This window comes from Nesoenas mayeri (assembly GCF_963082525.1).
Source record: "Nesoenas mayeri genome assembly, chromosome: 4".
Lineage (NCBI taxonomy): Eukaryota > Metazoa > Chordata > Aves > Columbiformes > Columbidae > Nesoenas > Nesoenas mayeri.
In genome coordinates, this window is record NC_137540.1 from 19,504,279 (window position 1) to 19,526,088 (window position 21,810).

Below are 21,810 nucleotides of genomic sequence, written 5' to 3' on the forward strand. Positions count from 1 at the left end.
ACCTTATTTGATGTGGAAATTTTCAGCAGGAGACTTTGCTAGGTGACCTCCAGAGGTCACTTCCAATCTAATTTATTGTGTTATTTTAATAAACATCCATTCTAAATTAGAAGAGTTTCTTGTTGTCAATGCATGAGGCTCCAGCACAGCTTTTCCATTGCTTAACCACTCTCACTCAGAACAATTTTTTTTCTGAATTGCAGTTATAATTCCCCTTGCTGCAGCTCGTGACTGTTGCCTCTCATGCTTTCACTGTGTGCCCTTGAGAAGAGTCTGTCTCTGTTTTCTCTATAAATTCCCTTTAGGTCCTTGAAGACAGCAGTTAGATCTTTTCAGCCTTCCCTTCTCCAGATTAAACAATCTCTCCTCTCTTCATACATCACACAACTACAGCCCCTGAACCTTTATGCTCTCCCACTGTTGTTCTCTTTCATACCGTGTGGAAAGTTTCATACCCATTTGCTCTTATGCCAGATTGGACTTTTTGCTCACCTTCTGTGTTTGGCACACTGATGGAAAACCACCCTACCCCATTCTGACCTTTCATTTTGCCAGATACAGCACATTTTTTTCAGCCCATGTAACAGGCTGCTTAGTTTCCTGATCACTTTGGCAAAATTTCCTTCCACCTGGCTGTATGAATTCTTTACCTCAAGCAAGGATAAACAGGTATTAACTGGTCCAAGCTTATAAGGGGACTTGTGGAAAGCCCACAGGAACTCCAGCCGCCCTTTCTCCTTCCTCTCTGTTTTAGCATCCTCCGGTGTAACACATCTCTTAACTTGTGTGGTGTGGCTGTATCTGTGCAGCCCCCATCTTAGATCAGGGATGAATTCAGGTGAGTAACTGTACCACGTATTCTATGTAATGTCTTGTGAGACCTTTTCGACACCACTAACTCTTCCCTAGCTCCACTGGAAACATGGTGTATGCTAGAGCCTTCCTTTCTTTGGCATGGACAGCTGGTGGGCACTTGGGCAGGTTTCAAGGGACCTGGCTTTAGCTGTCTGAAAAAAGTGACCATCCTGTCCTGAGAGATGGCTGACCATCTTGAGGTGCCCATCTCGCTCTGCTGATGAGGGCGAGCCTGGACAACAAGCTTAGATCCACAAGCTCATCATTACACAGCTGAAGTTAGGTGAATTAATCTCCTATTCTGTGACCAATTAAAACATTCACATTTTCATTCTCCTCTGTCACTTCTACCTGATAAGCCTCCAGCACTGCAAGATAAATTCTTGCCATTAGTTTTTAAGAAAGTCATCTGCTGTCTGACCTTGATTTTTACTCTTACTTTTTCCATTTCTGTCAACACAGGTGCTTCTGTTTATTTCTATAAGGTACTTCCCTCTTCTTCACACAAAAAGCCTCTTAGTGTCACACATGCAGCAAATTTATCATCATGTGCCTGCCTTTTGATGGGGTCAAATGGAAGAGAAATAAGATAATTTCTGACATCACAGTCTCATAATGGAAAAATACTAGTAGGTTGCTATGAGCCAACAAGTTATTTTTCCATCACAAAGAAATATGCTTTACCCCTTTCCTGAGACAATGAGTAACATCCATCTCACACCCTTCCCTCACCTCAGCAATCTTAATTAACATATGATACCACATTACATGTGTTACAGAAAACCCCATATTAGCTTTACTGAATCTCTTTCATCTGAAAAAACAAATAAACCCAACAACTAAAAAACCCCCCAAAACCACAAAAAAACACAAACAAACAAACAAACCCAAACAAAAACAAAACCCTAACAAACTACCATGATAAATTTATGTTCAGTTCTTTGTTGAAGTAATTGAAGAAGTGTGAAAATACACAGCCTGAATATCATAGGAAAGATTAATAGATTTTAATAAAGAAGCTGACAACCGAGTGGGCTCCCCAAATCAGGATTCTAATCAATTAACAGCAAATTCTCTTTTTCTTCTTCTCTCTCTCTTTTTTTTTTTTTTTTTTTTTTCCCTTCTGAAACATTTTCTAAACATTGAACAGACAGAATAACCATTTAGAAATGTCTTGGGAAATAATTTTGCAGGGCTAAGATTAATGATTTTAGGTATCACTTACAATAGCAGAGGCAAACGAAAACACACACACAAGATCTTTCCAACACTCAATTCAAGAGGGCCCATTTTAAAACACCATATTTGAATGTGCCAATTCACTAGACATCAGTAAAGATTTTTGCCTCAAGTTCTTTTATTTGTTTCCCTTTTCTCCATATAGTTAAATCAGAAAGGATAAATGTCTACAGACAAAATTATCTTACATCAAACAAATATTGACGTGACTTTTAAGGTCAGTTGCTGCAAGGCCAGGATTTAAAAGCAAATTAAATTTGATGTATGCCATTTCAAAGGTCAGTTAGAAAGGTATATACTGCACCTATTTTACAATGTAACCCCCAGGGAGGCAAACATATTGAATTCTGCGAGGAGACATTGCATTAATGAAGATAATTACAGTAATAGGTAGGTAGGTAATAGGGGCTTAATTAGATCAGAACAAGCATGTTATTTAGAGAAAAAGAAATAGCAGTGTATTAAATTAAAAGTAAATTACAACAATTCAGACCAGTAGTTATTTCAAGTTGATGGTTAACACACTTCATTGTATCTTTAAAGGGATTGAGGCACTACAGCAAAAGGCAGTAAAAATGTTTCATTGTCATCCAGCACAGTCCAGTGTCACTGCACAGAAATGTCCTATCTCTCCCAGAATATTGCCATTTTGATAAAGGCTGCATGCATACTTCATTTCCTGATTTTTCTTTCTGATGTCAATAATTTTCAATAGTAGAGAGATGGCAGGAATCCTATTTTATCACTCAAATAGCCTAGGAATAAATGTGTCCCTCCCCAAAATGTGCCGTCATTAGAAAGGAAGAAGTTCTAAGAGATGAGCAGATGAAGGAGTGAGAAGGATGATTTTGAAGATGGTTTGTGTCCACATGAGATGGTACACCATGCTGCAATGGCACTACTCAGCTTTATCACTGGAAAAAGAACCCCAACCTTCCCTCGGACAACTGTTCCCAATAATTCTTCTTGCTGAACTATTCCCATTTAAACTGTTTGTTAATTAACTGCCTTAAAAATGTATATCTGACCAGGAGTCCCTGCCACATGAGCCCAGAAGGTGAATGAAAAAGGGAATGAGATGGAAAGAGATCGCCCAACATTTCATTGTTCTGCACCCGGACAGCAATTTATCTTGGAGGGATTCTGATTTGTTAGCATTCTGTGGCCCTTTGTGTAGGCGAAACTAACTTTATGAGATGCATGGCAGTGTAGCAGAGTAAAACAGGAGTGAAAAACAATGCATCCTGCAGGGCATGCCTTCAACATGGAACTAGCAACCAGCACGGCTGTGCGGTCATTGCCTCGTATATAATAGTTTATACATTTTACTTTGCGGCTAGCACAACTTAGGGTTAAGACAGCCACCAGTATTTGTGCTGTCATGCAAGCTCTCAACCATACAAATATCTTTGTCAGGCAATGTAGAGGCCCTCACAGAGTCTTGCCGTGTTTTTCATCTAAACAGGACAGTGGCCATCAAGCAAAAACACGACAGTTCTGATTCTTTGTCAGGTAACATGGAATGATGATAGTTCAGAGACACACATACTGTCCCCTTCTATGGCCTCTCTTACAAAAGTCATTGAAAACACCTTTAAAAATGAGGGTGACTCTCACCACTTTCTGCATGTATCTTTGAAACAACAATCTGCAATAGTTCCCCAGAGAGTAGTCCAGTATTGCTAACGGAAATTCTGTAAGGTCTAAATTGGCTTTTCTCATCTCTTTTTTTTTCCTCCTTATTCACTTGTATTACAGCCCTAGGCCACTTTGACTGGTTCTGAACATATTTAGCTGTTCATGAGTGAAGTGACTAACTCCTGCCATCTAGAGGGTGGTTTCTGGAATACAACCGAGGTAGATCCAGTTTCACAAGATAAAACAGAACAACTGCTTAAAAGGCGCTCAAGTGAGACTAAGAAAAAATCTTAGTGTCTGCCTATCTCCTTGTTGTTTTTCTAGATTTTTCCCCCTCTTTTTCACTCGTTTTTATGTAAAAATGCCCACTCAAATGAGAGGAAAATCATCATGTACAAGTCCTTTTTTTCAGCAGCTCCACTAATTCACAAAAGTAGATTAGCTGACTAGGATATTTATTCTAAAATACATTCAAACTTTCTGTTTGCAGTTTTCCCCAATGGTATATAATCTATTGTCATTGTGTTCTTTCATTCATGGCTGCCTAAACCAGATCAGAATGGTCACAACCATAATAAAACAATATTAATTATTATTGACTTTGACTAAGAAAAGTGAGAATGACACACAAAAGCTATAAGGTCTTACAAAATATCATATTTTCTACTTAGGTTGTTAGTTAAATAGTATATCATCATGGTTACTGAAAATAGTTAAAAATTACTTCTCTACATGCTTTCTTACAAGGGATACATGCCCAGTTAAGTGATCAAAATGAATTTTTCTCTTAGACAATAATGCTATTTTCTGTGTGTCCCACTAAGTTGGTGTGAAAATTACATCTTGAAGGAAAAGCATGACAAGCAAACAATTTGTTGTGGGAGATACAGCCCTGGCCTCACAGAAGTTACAAGTCTTCCTGGAACAGCAGTGGTGGCAAGGGAATACCTGCCTCTCTCATTAAGCCCAAATCCCATTCCATAACTAGCAGCCAGCTTTCAGCAAGATGTGCACGACAAAGTACAGTGTGAAGGAATACAACTGCCCCGCCTCAGTGAATGGGTGGTCAAAGAACACAAGAAATAAAACAGCACCCTAAGACTTATTTATATGAACAATGTATCAAACCCTTCCTAGGTAAAAGACTGTGAAATACATGGGAATGTAACTGCTCTATGATCTTTGCATTTACGTTCATTTAAATGTCTATACGACACACCATCCAATGATTTTCACAAAAGGTTTTCTAGACAATAATCACAAGAGCAATAAATGTGCTTGTAGGAAGAACTTCTTATGCTATTAAAATGAATCAAAGACATTCTCACGTTTCTACTTGTGTTATATGCCATTTATGAGGAGTAGTTAAGCAAGGGCTCATGATACATACGAAGCAAAGGGAGCAGCAAGTCCATATAGCTGTCTTCACCACAAAGAATCACAGAACGGTTGGGGTTGGAAGGGAACTCTGGAGATCATCTAATCCAACCCACCTGCTAAAGCAGGTTCACCAGAGCAGACCACAGAGGAACGTGTCCAGGCAGGCTTTGAATATCTCCAGAGGAGACTCCACAACCTCTCTGGACAGGCTGTTCCAGTGTTCTGTCACCCTCCACACCCTTTCACACCTCGTGTAGTATCTCTCCTGTGTGCCAAGCAAAGCAAGCTCCAGAGCTCACAGCTACTGCAGAACTCAAGCACACATCCCTAAATTACAGACCTCTAAGCGGCTGAGCGGGGAAATGAGCGGAAACTGCTGAGAAACAGGCTGAGCTCTCCTTCCAAAAGGCAAGTCCATCTGTGATAATGTATGTCTTGCATAACCTCAGGTGAGACAGAGCTATGCACAGGTTTTTTTAATGGATGTTATTTCCCTTTTTAGGCCACATCATATTCCTACCGGTAAGATTAAACAATACTTTATTTGAAAACAGATACAGCCAGTGATGAAGGATTGCAGACATAACTTTTCAGGTGCCAACCCTAATCAATTACAATCACAACTAATTGTTGTGGTTACTATGCCCTAATATTGGGTCTCTCTCAAATTAAAGCTGCAAGAGCTAAGAAAGCAAACAGAATGTGAGGACAGAACAACCACTGAACAGCTGTTCGCATGAGTGTTACTGTTCAGTATAATAAATAAAGTTTTCCAATTATTTCCCAACCACAGTGAAACTGACAGCATACCTGTAGGGAGGGGAAAGATTACATTAACTAGGACCTCTAAATAACACCAATTTTTTTTTTTTTTCCTAATTCTCTTCAGGACACTGACATTTAAGTGGAGATAGACGTTTTGGCACTTTTTTTTCCTAAGATTCCAAGTGCACGCAAATGCAGTTCGCATTATAACACCAAGCGCTTGGCACCGCACATGATACAGGTACTAACTATTCCTGCTGAAGTGCTGCCTTCAATAATCATGTATCTATCTATCTATCTATCTATCTATCTATCTATTTTTTTTTTTTTTTTACGATGTCTCCTTCCAAAACTCTGGCAACACCTTTCCCTGCAGTGTGGACATGGTGCCCTTTCCTGGTTCCCAACCATCCGATGTCCAACCCACAGACATCGCAGGTCTGTGAGGAGATGAGGAGAAAGTGCAAACTTGCTATTGGGGCATCTGCTTCCCTCCCTAGCTCCCGCCGGAGGGAGCCTCACCCCCCCCTGGCTCCCTGAGTCCCTGTTTCTACATATTTCCACGGCTTGTCCCTCCAGCCCCCGCTACCCGCTGTCGTCGAGGTCCCGAGGCCTGACGGGGTGCAGCGGCCGCGCCCGGAACCTTCCCGCCGCGCCGCGCGGGGCCGGCCGGGTAGCGCACCGCTCCGCACCGCTTCCGGCTTCCGCACGGCCGCGGCGCCAGGGCGGGCACAGGGCAGCCGGGCCGGGGGCGCTGAGGGGGCGGTCCCGGCAACCCGCGGCTCCCCCGTTGGAGCAAGCGAGGGCGGTCGCTGGCTTCCGCAGAGATAAATGCCGAGAAAGACGGAGCACGGGCATCCAGGTTGGAAGCGTGTTGCGACACGGTGTGGGGGCCTAGGTAAAATACTGAAACAAACAGAAAAAAAAAAAAAAAAAGGAAAAATACTGTAAAGCTGAAAAATCGCGGTCTGGGTGTTTTTGGAAGTGCGAGCCCACGCGCGGCTTGTCACGTAACATCGGGTCACGAGGACGCCGCGGCCTCGCGCCCGCTGCCGTTGGGGCGGCCGTTAGCGTTACCGTTGGGGCCGGGGCGCGTCTCCTCAGGAGCGGATCGCTCGGGGACCCCGGCCGGCGCGGCGGAGAGCCGAGTCACCCTCCGCGCTGCGGAAACATGCTGTGAGTCAGTAACAGCCACGGCGCCTCCAAAATCATATCGTTACTAGATGGGATCACAGACTGGAATGTCATTACTGTGGCATACTTCTAATATAGACTTTTTTTTTTTTTTAATAATAATATTCTAAACTTGCAACGTGATGAAACAGGTATTTCCGAGTCCTGAACAGAATCAGACATGACCCAGGGCATTTACCATGATTTCTCTTTTATGGATATACCTAAGCTAGAAGCTATTTGATGGTCAAGTACAAGAAGTCTTGAAATACAGAGTCCCATTAGTGTTTGCATGGCATGACAAGAATAACCCAATGGTTCCCCTGCTCCCTCTCCGAATGAATAGCTTCTTACAGCTGTTCCTTATATTCCTGGCAGCAGGGTGGTTAGTGTATCACATAAGACAAAATAATACGATGCAAGGGAAAGTTGTGCTCAGCATGCTGGTGCAGTCTGCTTTCCTGTCTGCTGCAAACTTACTGTGTGTCTTTGGGGACTCTTCAAGGACAACCTTCAAGAGGGGAAAAATGGCATAGGCATTGTACTACCTCAATCGAATTTACGTGCCAGACCTTGCGTATGTATTTGACATAGCTCAACCAACAGGTAAAATACGTAAGCAGTCTCTGGAGCTGTGGTAGGAGCTCTGCCCTCTTTGCCTGTGTTTACCTTAAATAAAAAAATAGAATTTGAGAAACAGTAGGTGAAACTTCTACAGAGTGATACACTCAGTGAGCCAGCATGCACTCAACACACTTTAGGGGTTTTCCATTGAACTACTGCTCAGTTCATACATGGCCTCTTGATGTGTGAACACAGGCTTTCTGTGCCACAGCATCAACCCTTCAGCTGGAGTCACTCTTACTCCTGCTGCTACTGTGACCCAGTCACAGCAGAGCATTTTGTTCCTGAGTAGAACACTTCAGTCACATGGAAAGAAAACCCACTCATGCAGAAATGTTTCCAGTTCAGGAGCTTGGATGGCCTGTAGGGCAGCAGGTTCATTCCTTCCAAGGATAAGGAGGGCACGGACATACTGCATCCTGGACGGTTTCTCTTACCACAGCATCATAGGTGAAGAGGAGGGTGCCAGCAGGCCTGTAAGTCTCTGCCTTCAGCAAAAAAGACTGTTAAAGCAAAAGGTTCACACAATCTTTCTGGCAAGTAGTTCTTACGTGAGTAGCTCACTGTGGGCATTTCCTCGATAGCTGGACTTGTTTTAAGTCCCCCAGAGGCACTTTTTTCTCCCATGCACCCTTCAGGGGAACCAGACTGCAGACTCCACCGTGTCTTTTCTGTCTGAGCATTTGGTAATGGTATTGTGGTCCGTAAAATAAATTTTTGGGTCATCCATCAGCCTTGGATTACAGAAGCAGTGCCAAAAGTGGAGGTAGAACATACTGCAGACGCATTTCAAATATTGATTAGTACCTTTAAAAGGTGTAATACCCTGATATGAAAGGAACTGCAGGTAAACAAAGTTTTTACTTTGATGTTTTCTGGCATAACACTATTAAGCTCTATAGAGAAAATTAAAAGACGGTCAGTTCCCTAAATCTTTAGAACTCAGTGACAACAAACACCTTAAGTGGAAGCTTAGAGGGAAAGAGTGATAGACTGTTGATCTATAGGGTGTTATTGTTTATTGGATGGTGATTGAAAGCCTGGATTGACTTGATAGCTTTGTTAAAAGAACCTGACACTGCAGTTTTGTTGTTTAGTGCAACTTTCTAGAAACTACCTTCTTGAAGATTTCTCATAGTGTGTCCTCTGTAGTCATTGAGAGAGTGTTTTTCATCAAAATGGCTTGTCATTTTGGTGCTTTCAATTATGAGGTAATGTGAAATAGTGAAGGTATAAATACTAACCATTCAATTCGGTTGTTAAATCAGCATTCAAGCAGTGCGAAAATTAGTGTGAAACCTCATATTGGACTCCCAGTGTCAGAAATGTCACGCTCTAGAATAATGACAGTTGCTGTCAGGCAGCTCAGCAATACGATTTTGGGTACAAAATGTGACACTAATACAATTTAAACATGGTGCAAAATGCTACAGGATGAGCAAACCAATTTATGTGTGCTTTCAAAACCAAATTTTAGTATTTGGTCAGGACAATATATTTCGTTGTTCAGGGAAGTTAGGGTTGTTTGGTTTATTTTATAACACCTTTTGAACAAAGATACTAATTTTTCTTCCATGTTTAAGCTGCTACCATTCACTGCCAGTTGATACTGCAGCTCTCCTTACCGATCACAGCATGTATGCCTGTGTGTCTGCATGGAGTTAGGGATGAAGCTGGGGAGAGCAGGTACCTCCCATTTCCTCACACCAGTGGCCCTTGGTAGCAACCCAGATATCTACTGGAATTAGCAAAATGTGGCCTGGGCAGAACTATCCCATCACGTGGACCAATTTCTGCCAAACCCAAGGTCTGCAGTGATTTTCTTCAAATCCTGTAAGTGGAGATGGAGATTTTAAGATGACACTTGAGTCTTAGTTATCAATTGTTTGTAAGTGTATTTATGCAGTTTTGGAAATCAGAGGCAGAGCACAGAGCGCTGTTGAGGGTACTTGTAGCTGAAAGAACTCTAGATTAGTTGTACAGTGCGATGTATGTTAGAGCAACTTGCTAGAGAGGCCAGGCTTTCAAAACAGAAGCATTGTAGTGAAGTACCAAAATAAGAGCTAAACACTTCAAAAATTCAGCCATCTTCTCACGTACAGGGAAGTATGGTTTGATAGCTACGGCAAAAAGAATTGTGTCCACCTGGGCCATGGACTTGTGATTTTTTTTTTTTTAATTGGAAAGGTCTTTGCCTCTTCCTCAGCTGCTTTCTTATTCCCATGCTTGCTAAGCAAATACCCGTGGTGCTCCTTTCACCTTCTTCCCCCGTCAGCTCATGCTAATTTGGGTCTTGGAGGTCCTTGTTGATTTGGGTTTTTTTAGTTTAGTTTTGTTTTTACCTATATGTGGTTTAGAATATGACACCAACAGCAGTTACATCAGCAGAAGTGGGGGCTATGATAAAGATGGAGCATAAGGAAGGGTATCTGTCTTGATTGCCTGTATTGATAAAAGAAATTCTGACATCAGACCATACCTTTAATCTCCCAGTCATCCATTTAATGAAGTCAGGATAATACTTGCCTAGTTAATTATAAACACAGAGTAAATTAAGCATATGTGAGTACTGCACAGTTCATTGTGGAGATGACAAGAGAGCAGTGGTCTGATTGATTACCAGGTGGTCTTACCACTGTATTGCTTTAGTTCCCTCCTAGAATGTTAAAATAGACACACTGTTGAACCAGATGCAATTAAATGAGCGTAAACCCTTCTTGGAAAACAGCAGTGTCTTCACAGCAATGCATGCTTATCTCTTAATTATTGCTAATGTGCTAGAATGATAAATAAGCAGTACAAACATCCCTTTGTCATAGCTCTTAAATCTATAATAATAATGAAATTTTGTTTTCTAAGCCTTCATGAAGTGTGAAATTTACATTTTTGCAGTACATCACGATTCACTTACCTGAAGAGTACTTTTTACCTGATTGAAGTAGTTTGTAAGCATGAGAGAGAAGTGAAAATGAGCTGAATATTTTCCTTATTAAATAGACAAGGCAAACTAAAACCAGAGGCCCACCACAAACAAATCTCAAACATACCAGTTTTTTTAAGGTAAAACGCTTCAAAGATAGTTCAGTTTAAGACAGCAAAGTCCTTTCCAGATCACAAGATTCTTTATGCTTCATCACATGACTCTTTCTACAGGACTGAACATCCCCTTGTTCTATGTTTGAAAATAAACTTTCAGAAAAGGAAATGAATGGAGGTGAAACACAGTTAACATGGGAACTCCAAGATTTGGTTTTAGTGCTGGATGTGTCATGTGTATCCATGTATTTACATACATGCGTTTGTGTGCATTCCTTACATACCTGTTTTGTCCCTCACAGATAGCGAAAAATGCCTAAAAAGAAGACTGGTGCTCGTAAGAAAGCTGAGAACCGTCGTGAACGTGAAAAACAGATACGGGCTTCAAGAGCCAACATAGATTTAGCCAAACATCCTTGTAATGCTTCTATGGTAAAATAACCAAAAGTATTTTATATTACAATGCTTGATTTTAAGTTTTGTAAAAGCACTGATAATACATTGACTGTATTAAATGCCACAAGGATGCCATTCATTCTACCATCCTTCCTTTAAATTTAGGGTTACTTTTTCATCAGTAACATAATACTTGAATCAAACATTTGGTTCCTAATCAGAACTTAATTCAGAGGCCCTGTAGGGTGTATAAATTTTATGTATTTTACCTAGAATAAAAATAATTACCAGTAATTTTTTTTTTTTTTAGGAATGTGATAAATGCCAAAGGTATGTATTTTTCCCTTTCTAAAACCAGTCCTTTAATATTAATTGGTTTTAAATATTTTACAGGGTTTTTTTAATCCTTGCTTTCTTTTCCCCCCCCACCATGTGCCTAGACGACAGAAGAATAGAGCTTTTTGCTACTTCTGTAACTCTGTTCAAAAACTACCCATTTGTGCACAATGTGGTAAGTAGAAATAATGAAGGGAAACATGCTATCCTCAGCCCCATTTGTATTGTTAAACTCTCAGCAATTAGAGTATCTTTGTCTTAAAAATACCTTTGCAATTTTTGGAGAAAGCACCTTTGTTATTTTTGGAGTGGGTTCTTTTAAATCTGCTGTGAATATACTCCTTGAGAAGATATCCTGCTCGATTACACAGTAATGCATATGCCTCTGACCTCCAGAAGTTTCCAAGTCTGGGTCATGGGCTTTTGTCTTCAGCAGCTGATCTTTAAAAGAATTTCTTGTGCTACCTTTTAGGATTGAGAACATCTGATTGACCATTTCCCTAGATTGACCCTGTGGGGTATTGTTTCATAACAGCAGCAAAGTTAGAAAGGCTCTGACTGCCAGCAAGGCAGCAATAAATACTGCTTTTTGGTGGTGATCTAATTTCTGATCATTTTAGTATCAATCAAAACAACTGCTTGCTTGCAGGGGATGTTGATAATAATTTCATACTTTCAAGTGAATTTTATGGTTTTACTATTTCAACACATCCTTGCAGAGTTTGACTCTCAGAGCTGCTGACATCTGCAGCTTCCAGTACCTTTGTTGGGACCTTCAAATACTGAGCATTTCCACAAGCAAGGCTGTTAGTGTGCAATGGCAGCATGTCATCCTTCATACGTCTTCTTCCTGTCATCATGCAGTGAAGCACTAAAAACATGTCGTCAATCTTATGGTATATTATACATCTGAAGCTGACTCCTGTGTGTTGAATTTACCTTAATCTGCACCGTGTTTCTGGAGGAAAAGCATTCCTAATAACAACCATAAAAATATATTGAGTCCCAAGGTTTTCCAAGACAAAGACTGTAAGAGCTGTTTGGTGCTTAATTCTGCATTGGTGACAGCCCCTATAAAACAACAGCATCTTTCCTGGAGAAGTCCCTGAGGAACGGAAGCAAGGCAGCTGTATTGCGGTGCACCAGACCCAGTAATAACCCCAGCACCCCACGTTGCTCAGCTCAGCCCACCACTGGTTCTTCCTCATCCTCCAATAGCCATTTAGTATCTGGGGTGTGATTTAATACAAAGCTCTGCTGATGCTGCATACTGGGATTTTATTACATTTTCAGAGTAGAATTTGGTTTTGTCAGTTCTTGGATGGGTTTGCAGGGAACACCCTTCTGTTGGTTTCTCTAAGCAGGCAATAACAGAGATGCCAAAGGGATCTGTGGCAGGGCAGCCTAAATCAGTGCTAAAACCCCCTTGCAGTAACCTGGGCTAGCTACAAGAGTTTTGTTGCTTGTGAAACTGCAACAGAGTGTGGATGTTTCTGGTAGAGCTCTTTACAGAGGCAAGGAGTAGGGGAAAGTTGTCACCCTAACTGTAGACTGGGGCTTTTTCTCCCACCCATCCCCTGCATTTGAAGGGAGTTTTTTTTGTCTAGGAAGTAATTTCTTATATGGTTTTAAAAAACAAAGCAAAACAATGGCCACCACCAAAAAGCCACGTATCTGCAAGTGATTAAATCATCAGGTGCCTGTGTTGATTTCCAGAGGACCTCAGCCTTGCTCAGAGCACGTGCTGCTTTTATGGTGGGACAGAAGTAGCAGCAGTTTTAAATGCAACTTCTGAATATGTCATTGCTTGACTTTATTTTGTTCTTTGGTTTATTTTGACATTGGAAATTTTTGCCAGTGCATCAAAACATATAGCAAGACACTGTATTGCCTCATTATCTCTGCACTGGGGCAAGAGATTTTGACTGAAAACAGACAGTTTGATCTAAGGGAGATGTGTGGGTAGGTTTCAGGTTGCAGATATTTGTTTGCATTTTTACCTAAATTTACAATTGAGTACAGGGGCTTTGTTAAAGTACTGCTCAATAGGAACATTACTTCTAATTAAAAAAAAATAATCTTCCATTGCTTACCTTTTTTTATAAACAGGAAAAACCAAATGCATGATGAAGTCTTCAGACTGTGTCATAAAACATGCTGGTGTGTACAGTACTGGACTAGCAATGGTGGTATGTATAGAAAAATCACAACCCTTTTTGCACTGAGGTTATTCTATGCAACTCTATCTGAAAAAAAGATAAAACAGTTTGATAGAATGATAGCATGTACCATACCAAGATCTTTTTCTCATCTTACAATCACAAACTGATTTTTCCTATATAATGGAAACACAAATTCTGCATTTTCAGATTCAGCTCCTGCATACTCTGACACATGTCCTGGATGCTAGCAGATGTGTGTTGGTGACAGGCCCCAGGCTCATGCACTAACAACACTGGAGCTTACATGCCCCACAGCCAATTCCCAGTTGCCATTGAAATCCAGGATCATTCTATAGAAACCAGTGGACTTTTCGTGCTGCCTTCTCAGTATTGCAGAGACCATCATACTCAGAGAGAAGAATCTGTACCATGGTATTCAGGGGGAATTTTACTTAAAACCCAACACACCACACCAACAAAAAAAAAAAACCAAACAAAAACAACAACAAAACAAAACCCACAAAAAAACAAAACAAAACAAAACAAAACAAACACACACCAAAAAACCCCCACAACAAACAAAACCAAACAAAACCCAAAACAACAACAGCAAAAAACCTCCCACAAAGCAAAACCAAACCCCACCACATTTGGGCTTTTAGCAGAGATAATTGTAGGTTCTGGCCTTTTAATTTTTGTTCTTAGAAGGACATGTTACGCAGTTCTGGGAAGCAAGGTATGAGCTATTGTAGCCTCTGAATTAAATGCTCTATGGACTAAACTTCTGTCCTGTTTCTGCCTCCAGTTGGCCGTCAGCTTTTCTCAGTAACACATCTTCCTTTTCCAGTCTGAATTAAGTTCCCAAAACTCATTCCATGTGCTAACTGACACAGTATTTTCATCTACTATTAGTTTGGATTCACCATTGATTTCTTAGTATGTAACACAGTAGTTTGGTCCTAGAAGCTAAGGAGGCTTCTTAAATGATACAATTAAGGGATAGTTGATGTGTAGATCTTGTAGCTTAATCAAAATGAAAATTAAACAGCCTGACTAATTTTTAATGAGTTATTTGATCTTGGCTGTCAGCAGAGCTTGTGTTCTAATATAGCATGGTTTGAAATCCAAATGAGTGATTTTCAATCTAGTGGCATTTTTCAGTTCTTTTTTTGAAATGGCATTTTTGCCAGATTATTATAATTTATGAATCTCAGGTTTCATCTGGACGACACAGTTTTCATGTATAAGATTTAAGATTTGAAATGTAAAAAACCCCAACTAAACAAAAAAAAAAACCCAAACCAAAACAAAAAAGAGAAAAACAAACAAAAAACACACAAAGGAGAAAACCAAGTTATTTTGCATTATACTTAATCCTGCTGAAATTAATATCAAGCAAACAAGATGAACTGTGTAGTGGCTTGATAGGAATATTGATGCAGTTCATACTCTCACTCAACTGGAATGAACCCACTGAGGGAATAGATACTTGAATACATTCAGGGTTATAGAGTAAGAGTCTTTCTCTAGGTATTGCAGAAGTCTCAAGATAATATCCTTCTGTAATTGCAGGGTGCAATCTGTGATTTCTGTGAAGCTTGGGTGTGTCACGGGAGGAAATGTCTCAGTACACATGCATGTATCTGCCCTCTTGCAGATGCAGAATGTATTGAGTGTGAAAGAACTGTCTGGGACCACGGTAGGTTGCTCACACTTAAGAAAATCTAAGCAATGCGCTGACATTGCTAAAGTTATTGTACCTGTATTCTTAACATAGCATTTTTAATCTTCACTGATCACTCCTTGCGGTATGTTTGTTCAAAGCAAGGCATTCTCTCCATTTTAAAAATAGACCTTGTGCAGTGGGGAATATAAGTGACCTACCCAAGAAGCTACAGCGTACAACTCAGGGATGTTTATGTAAAGCATTAGCTGTCCTAGCAGCTGACTGCTTCACATAATTAAGCATCACATCAGATTGTTAACACACAATTTTCTGACATTCCCACTCCTTTCATCTGCACTAGTACTGGTATTTGGATTCCCAGTTCCTTGGCAAACAATAGTGATGTCCATCTGTGGAATCCTTTAAAGTGTGTATTTTGGTGTGCATCAGAGACAAGGGGGTAGGAGGGGAGGAGACTGGAAGAAACAGAATTTGATCTAAGTAAAAAACTGCCATAGTCAAATTAAAATGAAAACGACTAGAAGTAATATTGCTTTATATTTATGCTGTCCTGTACTATAACATACATGGTATTTTTCAGTATAATAATGGATGGCAGTGTCTAATTTAGGACTTTGTTGAAGCATTTGTGACAGAAGGCAGAACTGGTCCTCAGTCAAAACTACTGCCTAAATTGTTTGCAGAGCAGAACTTGATGTGTATGCCTGTTGCTGATTATTTTGCCTTGATAAATCTTTCAGGAGGCAGAATATTCGCCTGCTCTTTTTGCCACAATTTCCTCTGTGAAGATGATCAGTTTGAACATCAAGCCAGCTGCCAAGTTTTGGAAGCAGAGACATTTAAATGTAAGTTATTCATCATCCATTTCACCAGAGCTAAACAGAATCTCCAGTTGCTTCCTCTGTGCTCCAGAATACTTTCCATTGCCTGTTCCAAATAGCTCGCTTTTGCCACCACTGGAGGAAAGGCCTCTGTTTCCTTTGTGCTTGGTCTCAATATCCAATTATTTAGACCAGACCCTTTGTCTCTGACCTTCCTCCATGCCAGATTTTATGTGGCAGTTGTTTCACTGCCTGGCTCTTAGAGGCCTCCCATGGGAAGTTGCCTTTGCAGGAGCCAGCAGTCTCTGAATTGACAGCGTTGGCAGTGGCCAGGACTGCACAAAAACTGCTGGAACAGCTGCTGCTGCTTTTTTTACTCAAAGTTTTGCAGGCAAGGAGCTCTATTCCACTCTTCTGACCATATGATGAGTGATTTCTATATACTTGTTTCTCATGGAAAACTGCTGCTCTAAATATTACCACCTATGTCTAGTCTGGCTAAACTTACCCAGATTGCTATAGATGGCCTGTATGTTGGTGAATGGTTCGCATCTGTTGATTTTGCAAAAGCAGCAAGTCCTAAGAAGGGCCATGACGCAGGAAGCAGTCGTCGTCTGATGTAGTAAGACAGCGAGCATGGAAGGATGTAACAAAAATAATGTTCATCCAGTGCATAAACTCAGTGTTAGTTTATTCACTGACCAGTGGATGTGTCAGTAGATGTATCAAATGTTGATATGTATCCACTTTCACTGAGTAAAGAACAGGTAGCTGAAGACTTCATGTCCTCTCAAACCTTGATTAAGTGTGTGGACAAGCTGAAACTGGTAGTTGTAAGAGAACATGATGGCTATGCCTGATTCTGCTAGTCCACTCCTCATATCTGGTTGAAACAGGGAAACTTAAAAAAACCCAAAAAAACCAAAATCCCACCAAAACCCAAACAAACAAAGATCATGCATGTTTGAAATAACCCATCTTTTGTAGAAGTATTGCTTTTCTACCCACCATTAACTATTTGGTTTAGCCCACGAGACAAGCATTTGTCCCTTCCAAAACTCAAATGCATGTATTTTGGTTATTATAACATTTTCAATCCTTATTATAGAAATTCAAGGTGCTCTTTATCTTGTATAAGACTATTTTCTTCAGAACCGACTAATATTGTCCTAATTGATTCAGAATAGTTGTTGATTTCAACATTATAGTCTGTCTTTAGAAATCTCTTATCTCTTTTTCATCTTCCATCCTTTTTTTCCCAGGCAGCTATTTTTTGAGTCCTGATTAGCTTCCCTTGATATATTCTGCCAGAATATCTTCCTGCATCTCAAGATTGAAGCAACAACAGCTGTTCCACAAGAATGTTTTTTTTCAGTGATTGTTGGAAGCTTTTAAATCACAGATGTGGTGCCACACCTGAATAGAGAAGTTGCTTTTTAAGGGATTTCACTGTGTTCAGCATTTTATGGCACAGTGCAGTTTTGGTGGAGAAGCAGGACTTTTGTCAGTGTATGCTAACAAGATTATAAAACCTGAACTTTTACAGAATACACAAACCTTAAATGTGGTTCTGCAATTGTAGTCTAAATCCCACTCTAGCTGTGTAAAAGGTTCTGTTACTTTCCATCACTATCTGAGAGTTTTCTTAAAGTGCAGATACTCCAGAAGTGTTTGAATGTATGCGCTTCAGCATTTCCTATTCCATCTTTGAACACATAACAGAGTGCTAATTCCCATGGCTGTCCTGTTCCTGTAGAGACCTCATGATACTTATTACTTCAGATTCAAAACCGTTTTATTGTCACAGAGGTAAAGCAAGGTCGGAGTGAATACTTGCACAGAGACTGATAAAATATATATTATTGCTTCTTGAGGAGCAACATTCACCCAGCTTCACATAGCTGCCAGTTCCTGTGTGGTTGCCTTTACTGTACTCCCTCTAGTGGAGTAAAAAAAAAAAAAATTGGAAGCTCTTTACAGCTATGTGCCAGTTATTATTCTTTAACTGCTAGATAGATTTTCATATGAAGTTCTGTGCAATAAAGTACATTTTCCAGAGGCCATAACAGAAAATACAAAACAAAACAGCTGTTCTAGGTTTGGAAGTTTGCAAGCTTCAAATATTCTCAAATCCCATTTAGAGGAGATAAAGGTATAAACAGTGTCGTGGCAGCCTTTAAAGTGACTGTAAAATACTAGCACTCCTTCTTTTGACATTGTGGGAAAAGAAGAAGTAAGGTGATCACTTAATTCTAAATAGGTTCTGAACCTTCTGTTTTTAAAACTTTGGAAACTTAAGAAATAAACACTTTTCCCTCTTCAACTTCCACTTTTTGTGTCAAACCACATTACTGTAATGAGGCTTAGACTTGAAAAAATGTAGTAAAATGATTCTGTATGGTAAAATGACTGATTTGTGTTTCGAAAGTGCAGTTGTGTCAGGGAATTAAAATTAATGCCTCAATTACGTTATTTCATACTTTTACAAGGTGTTAAAAACAGATGTATGGTTTCCAAGTACTGCATTTTACATATTGATTTTCTCCAACAGGTGTTTCCTGTAACAGGCTTGGGCAGCATTCCTGCTTGCGTTGTAAGGTAAAGACAGTTGCAAGTAGCTGTGATTTGAGACTTGTTCTCCTTAGCTTCCAAGACTGGTATCAAGCCTTGTCATGTCTTCCTCTGCATTATTAAAAAAAAAAAAAATTCAGACTTTTTGTATTAGTTTCTGAAGTCTGGGTGCAGACTTACAGAGGATGAAATGGCTTTTGTCTATGTATGCCTATAACCATGAGCCCAGTGTTGTGCATCCTTATGCCAGGTGAGGTGGTCTTCACTTTGTCCAGCCTTCTGTGTTTAAATTGGGGCTGTACCAAAGCAAACAAGTCAGCCCTTGGTCTTGAACAGAATTCAAGGTTTTGGGATATGTTTTGATCCAGCATAGAACTCAGACAATGAATTTTTTTTCTAAAGAGTCATGGTCTGACCAGAAGACACTGCAGCCTTGATCTGAAAGAAACAATCTCCACAGCTAATCCAGTTTTACACATGCACAAGCTAATTTGTTGACATCAGGCTTGGTTTTACACGCTCAGAAGTAATTCTGTATAAAAAGTTCCCCCTGCTTTACCATCAGCGTTGCCCAGATTTCTCCAGGTGCTGGCTCATTGCTTGCTCTTACTCTTTATACCCTACATATTTTTCTCTGCAGTCTACCGTGGCATTGATTTCATATTCCCGATCATTCCTTTCTCCAGATACCTTCACCCTGGTGCTCAACATGTGAAATTTCTATCTCAAATTCTTCCCTTCAGGTCACTGCATAGTTATGTTCTGGCATACCTCTCTGTGTTTTATTTAAGCTTGTCAATGTAAACCAAAGTTTGCCAGGCTCCTTGCGGGCAGGAATGTAATCCAGTCCTTGAGTATGTTACTTTTTCTACTTGTTTATCAGCACTTTTGTGCAGCCTTTTCCCCAGAAAGCCATGAAACTAAGTTCAACACAGAAGTGGTTGCTCTGTGCATAGCATACAGACTCCAAGACTCCAGTTCCACTGCAGATAGAGCTCATTAAATTTTTATCCCAACCAGAAAATCCTACTACTATTAGACTTTTTTTTTCCTTACTTCTTGCTGAAGTGTATGCTTCTATGATTAAAACATTTAGCCTTTTCATTCTCCTTTCACCCCACAGGCTTGTTTTTGTGACGATCATGTGCGAAGTAAGGTTTTCAAGCAGGAAAAGGGAAAAGAGCCTCCCTGCCCGAAATGTGGCCATGAAACTCAGCAGACAAAGGATCTCAGCATGTCAAGTAAGTCTGCTTGCTTCCCTAGCTAACAAGCTAGTACCATGGGTGACTACTTTTCTGCATAAGAACACTGAGTAAAGTCCAATGGCTTTCGGTTGTTTTGCAGAGCTCTGCTGTGTTTGTTTTGAGAAAAACTTTGTGTTTCTTACTTGTAGAATTGACCAGTGTCTCATTCTTAATTATTAATGGATTCCAAAACAGCAACAGCTTTTGTTTAGTTTGAGATTTCAGTTATACAAAAATTGCAAAAAATCACTGCTCAAGCCTTTATTTCCCCTACAAAAAGCTGTCTAATGAATTTTGAAGTGCGATTAGATGATATGCGTACAATCTACCTCAAGCACTCGAATAAATTGCAATATGTATTATGTCTGCAGAGCACATCCAGTTACAGGTTTTCTTGGATGAAGTACCAAAGGTTTATCTTAAAACTTAAATTTTACTCTGGGTGCCTTTATTTTTCATACAAACTTGGCTGCAGGGGGTGAGACTGTGTGTAGGAGAAAGGTTCTGTCAGAGTAAGAATTACATCTGAAAATGTCAGATTTAGAAAAAGGCTATCTAACATTGTACACTCTTTGCTGAGTAGTGGAAAAGGATGGAAAAGAATTTTAGATGCTCTGCTCAAATTGCTCTTGAGAGGTGAGAACATAATGATTTTTCTCTGCCTGCAGCACGCTCTTTGAAATTTGGCCGGCAGACTGGAAGTGAAGATGCAGATGGAGCTTCTGGTTATGATGCCTACTGGAAGAGCCTCTCCTCCAGCAAGACTGGAGATGCAGGTGATTGTGAGGATGAATATGAGGAGTATGAAGCAGAAGACGACGATGAAGATGACAATGATGAGGGAGGGAAGGATTCTGATGCAGATACCACAGATGTATTCAGCAACTTGAATTTGGGAAGGACCTATGCTAGTGGGTATGCACATTATGAGGAGCCTGAAGATTAATCTTAGTATGCTGGCAAGCTGAAAACATTTGGGAGGAGCCAAGCAATGCTTCACTCGTGTTGTGTATGTGCCAGTAGGGTAGCTCTATCGGGTACTTACATATCTAAGTTAGAGGGTAAAGAGCGCGGGACTTCTGCAGTAACTCCCACTGAGAATTTTTTTGGTATAAACCAATATTGGGTTTGCGACTAGGGGGAAAAATCACAAATACTGCTATTCCCCTAAGCAAACAGGGGTTTTGGCCTCAGGTTACTGAGTGTAATGGTTCAGTGCCACTTCCCCATCAATGCAGGAATGTGGGAAGGCTGTACAACTCATTCCCATTTGCTCATCAGAAATTAAGTTATTTTTTTACAGTAATTGTTAACGGATTTCATAAAATTAATGTAGTGGTGGGTTGGTGACTGCATTTTTTTCATCCGCACAATAAAAATCAACTTCATTCTCTCAAATATTGATCTCCCTTGAATAGCTGGAAAGCAGGTTGTACACAAAGTGTAAATGGAGGCTAAAATAACTTTCTTGTTTATGTAGGTAAGGCAGATCAATGTAGTTCACTATGTACTTGAACGTTACCTTTCCAGCATTTTTAGTATTAGATATTAATCAGTGGGATTATACGCAGGCATTACAACTGCATGCCAGATAATAAATTTTATTGCAATAAAAATGTTGGTGTATCCTCTCTACCATTAAACTCTATAAGACAATTTCTCATTAGATCAAAAGGTGCCTAGCCTTCACCTCTTTTCCTTGCACTTGATACAAAGAAATAAAAAAATCACTAAGAAACAACCCTTGTATATGAGTTGGAAAGGTGAGAAAACACAGAGGGGTTTCAGGATGCTGAGTTCATATACTGTTCTGTGCAAATGTGCTGGTACAAGGTACGTGATCAGTGCATCAGAGCTGAGGTGACACTCGCAGAAGTGTCTGC

At 40.2% G+C, this 21,810-nt stretch overlaps 1 protein-coding gene across 2 annotated transcripts; it reads left to right on the top strand.

Moving 5' to 3' along the window:
- Window positions 1-5,847: 5,847 nt before the first annotated feature.
- Window positions 5,848-21,601, top strand: ZNF330 (zinc finger protein 330). 2 transcript variants are annotated; one of them, XM_080344315.1, is made up of 10 exons: window positions 5,848-6,775; window positions 11,013-11,142; window positions 11,417-11,436; window positions 11,547-11,617; window positions 13,552-13,631; window positions 15,177-15,303; window positions 16,032-16,136; window positions 18,664-18,710; window positions 19,807-19,924; window positions 20,596-21,601. In XM_080344315.1, the coding sequence occupies exons 2-10, from the start codon at window positions 11,023-11,025 to the stop codon at window positions 20,871-20,873; spliced, it is 966 nt and encodes a 321-aa protein (XP_080200441.1). In that variant the 5' UTR covers window positions 5,848-6,775; window positions 11,013-11,022; the 3' UTR covers window positions 20,874-21,601. The 2 variants fall into 2 exon arrangements, with proteins under 2 accessions (XP_080200441.1, XP_080200440.1); XM_080344314.1 differs by having other exon boundaries at window positions 5,848-6,739.
- The last annotated feature ends 209 nt before the right edge of the window (window positions 21,602-21,810 follow it).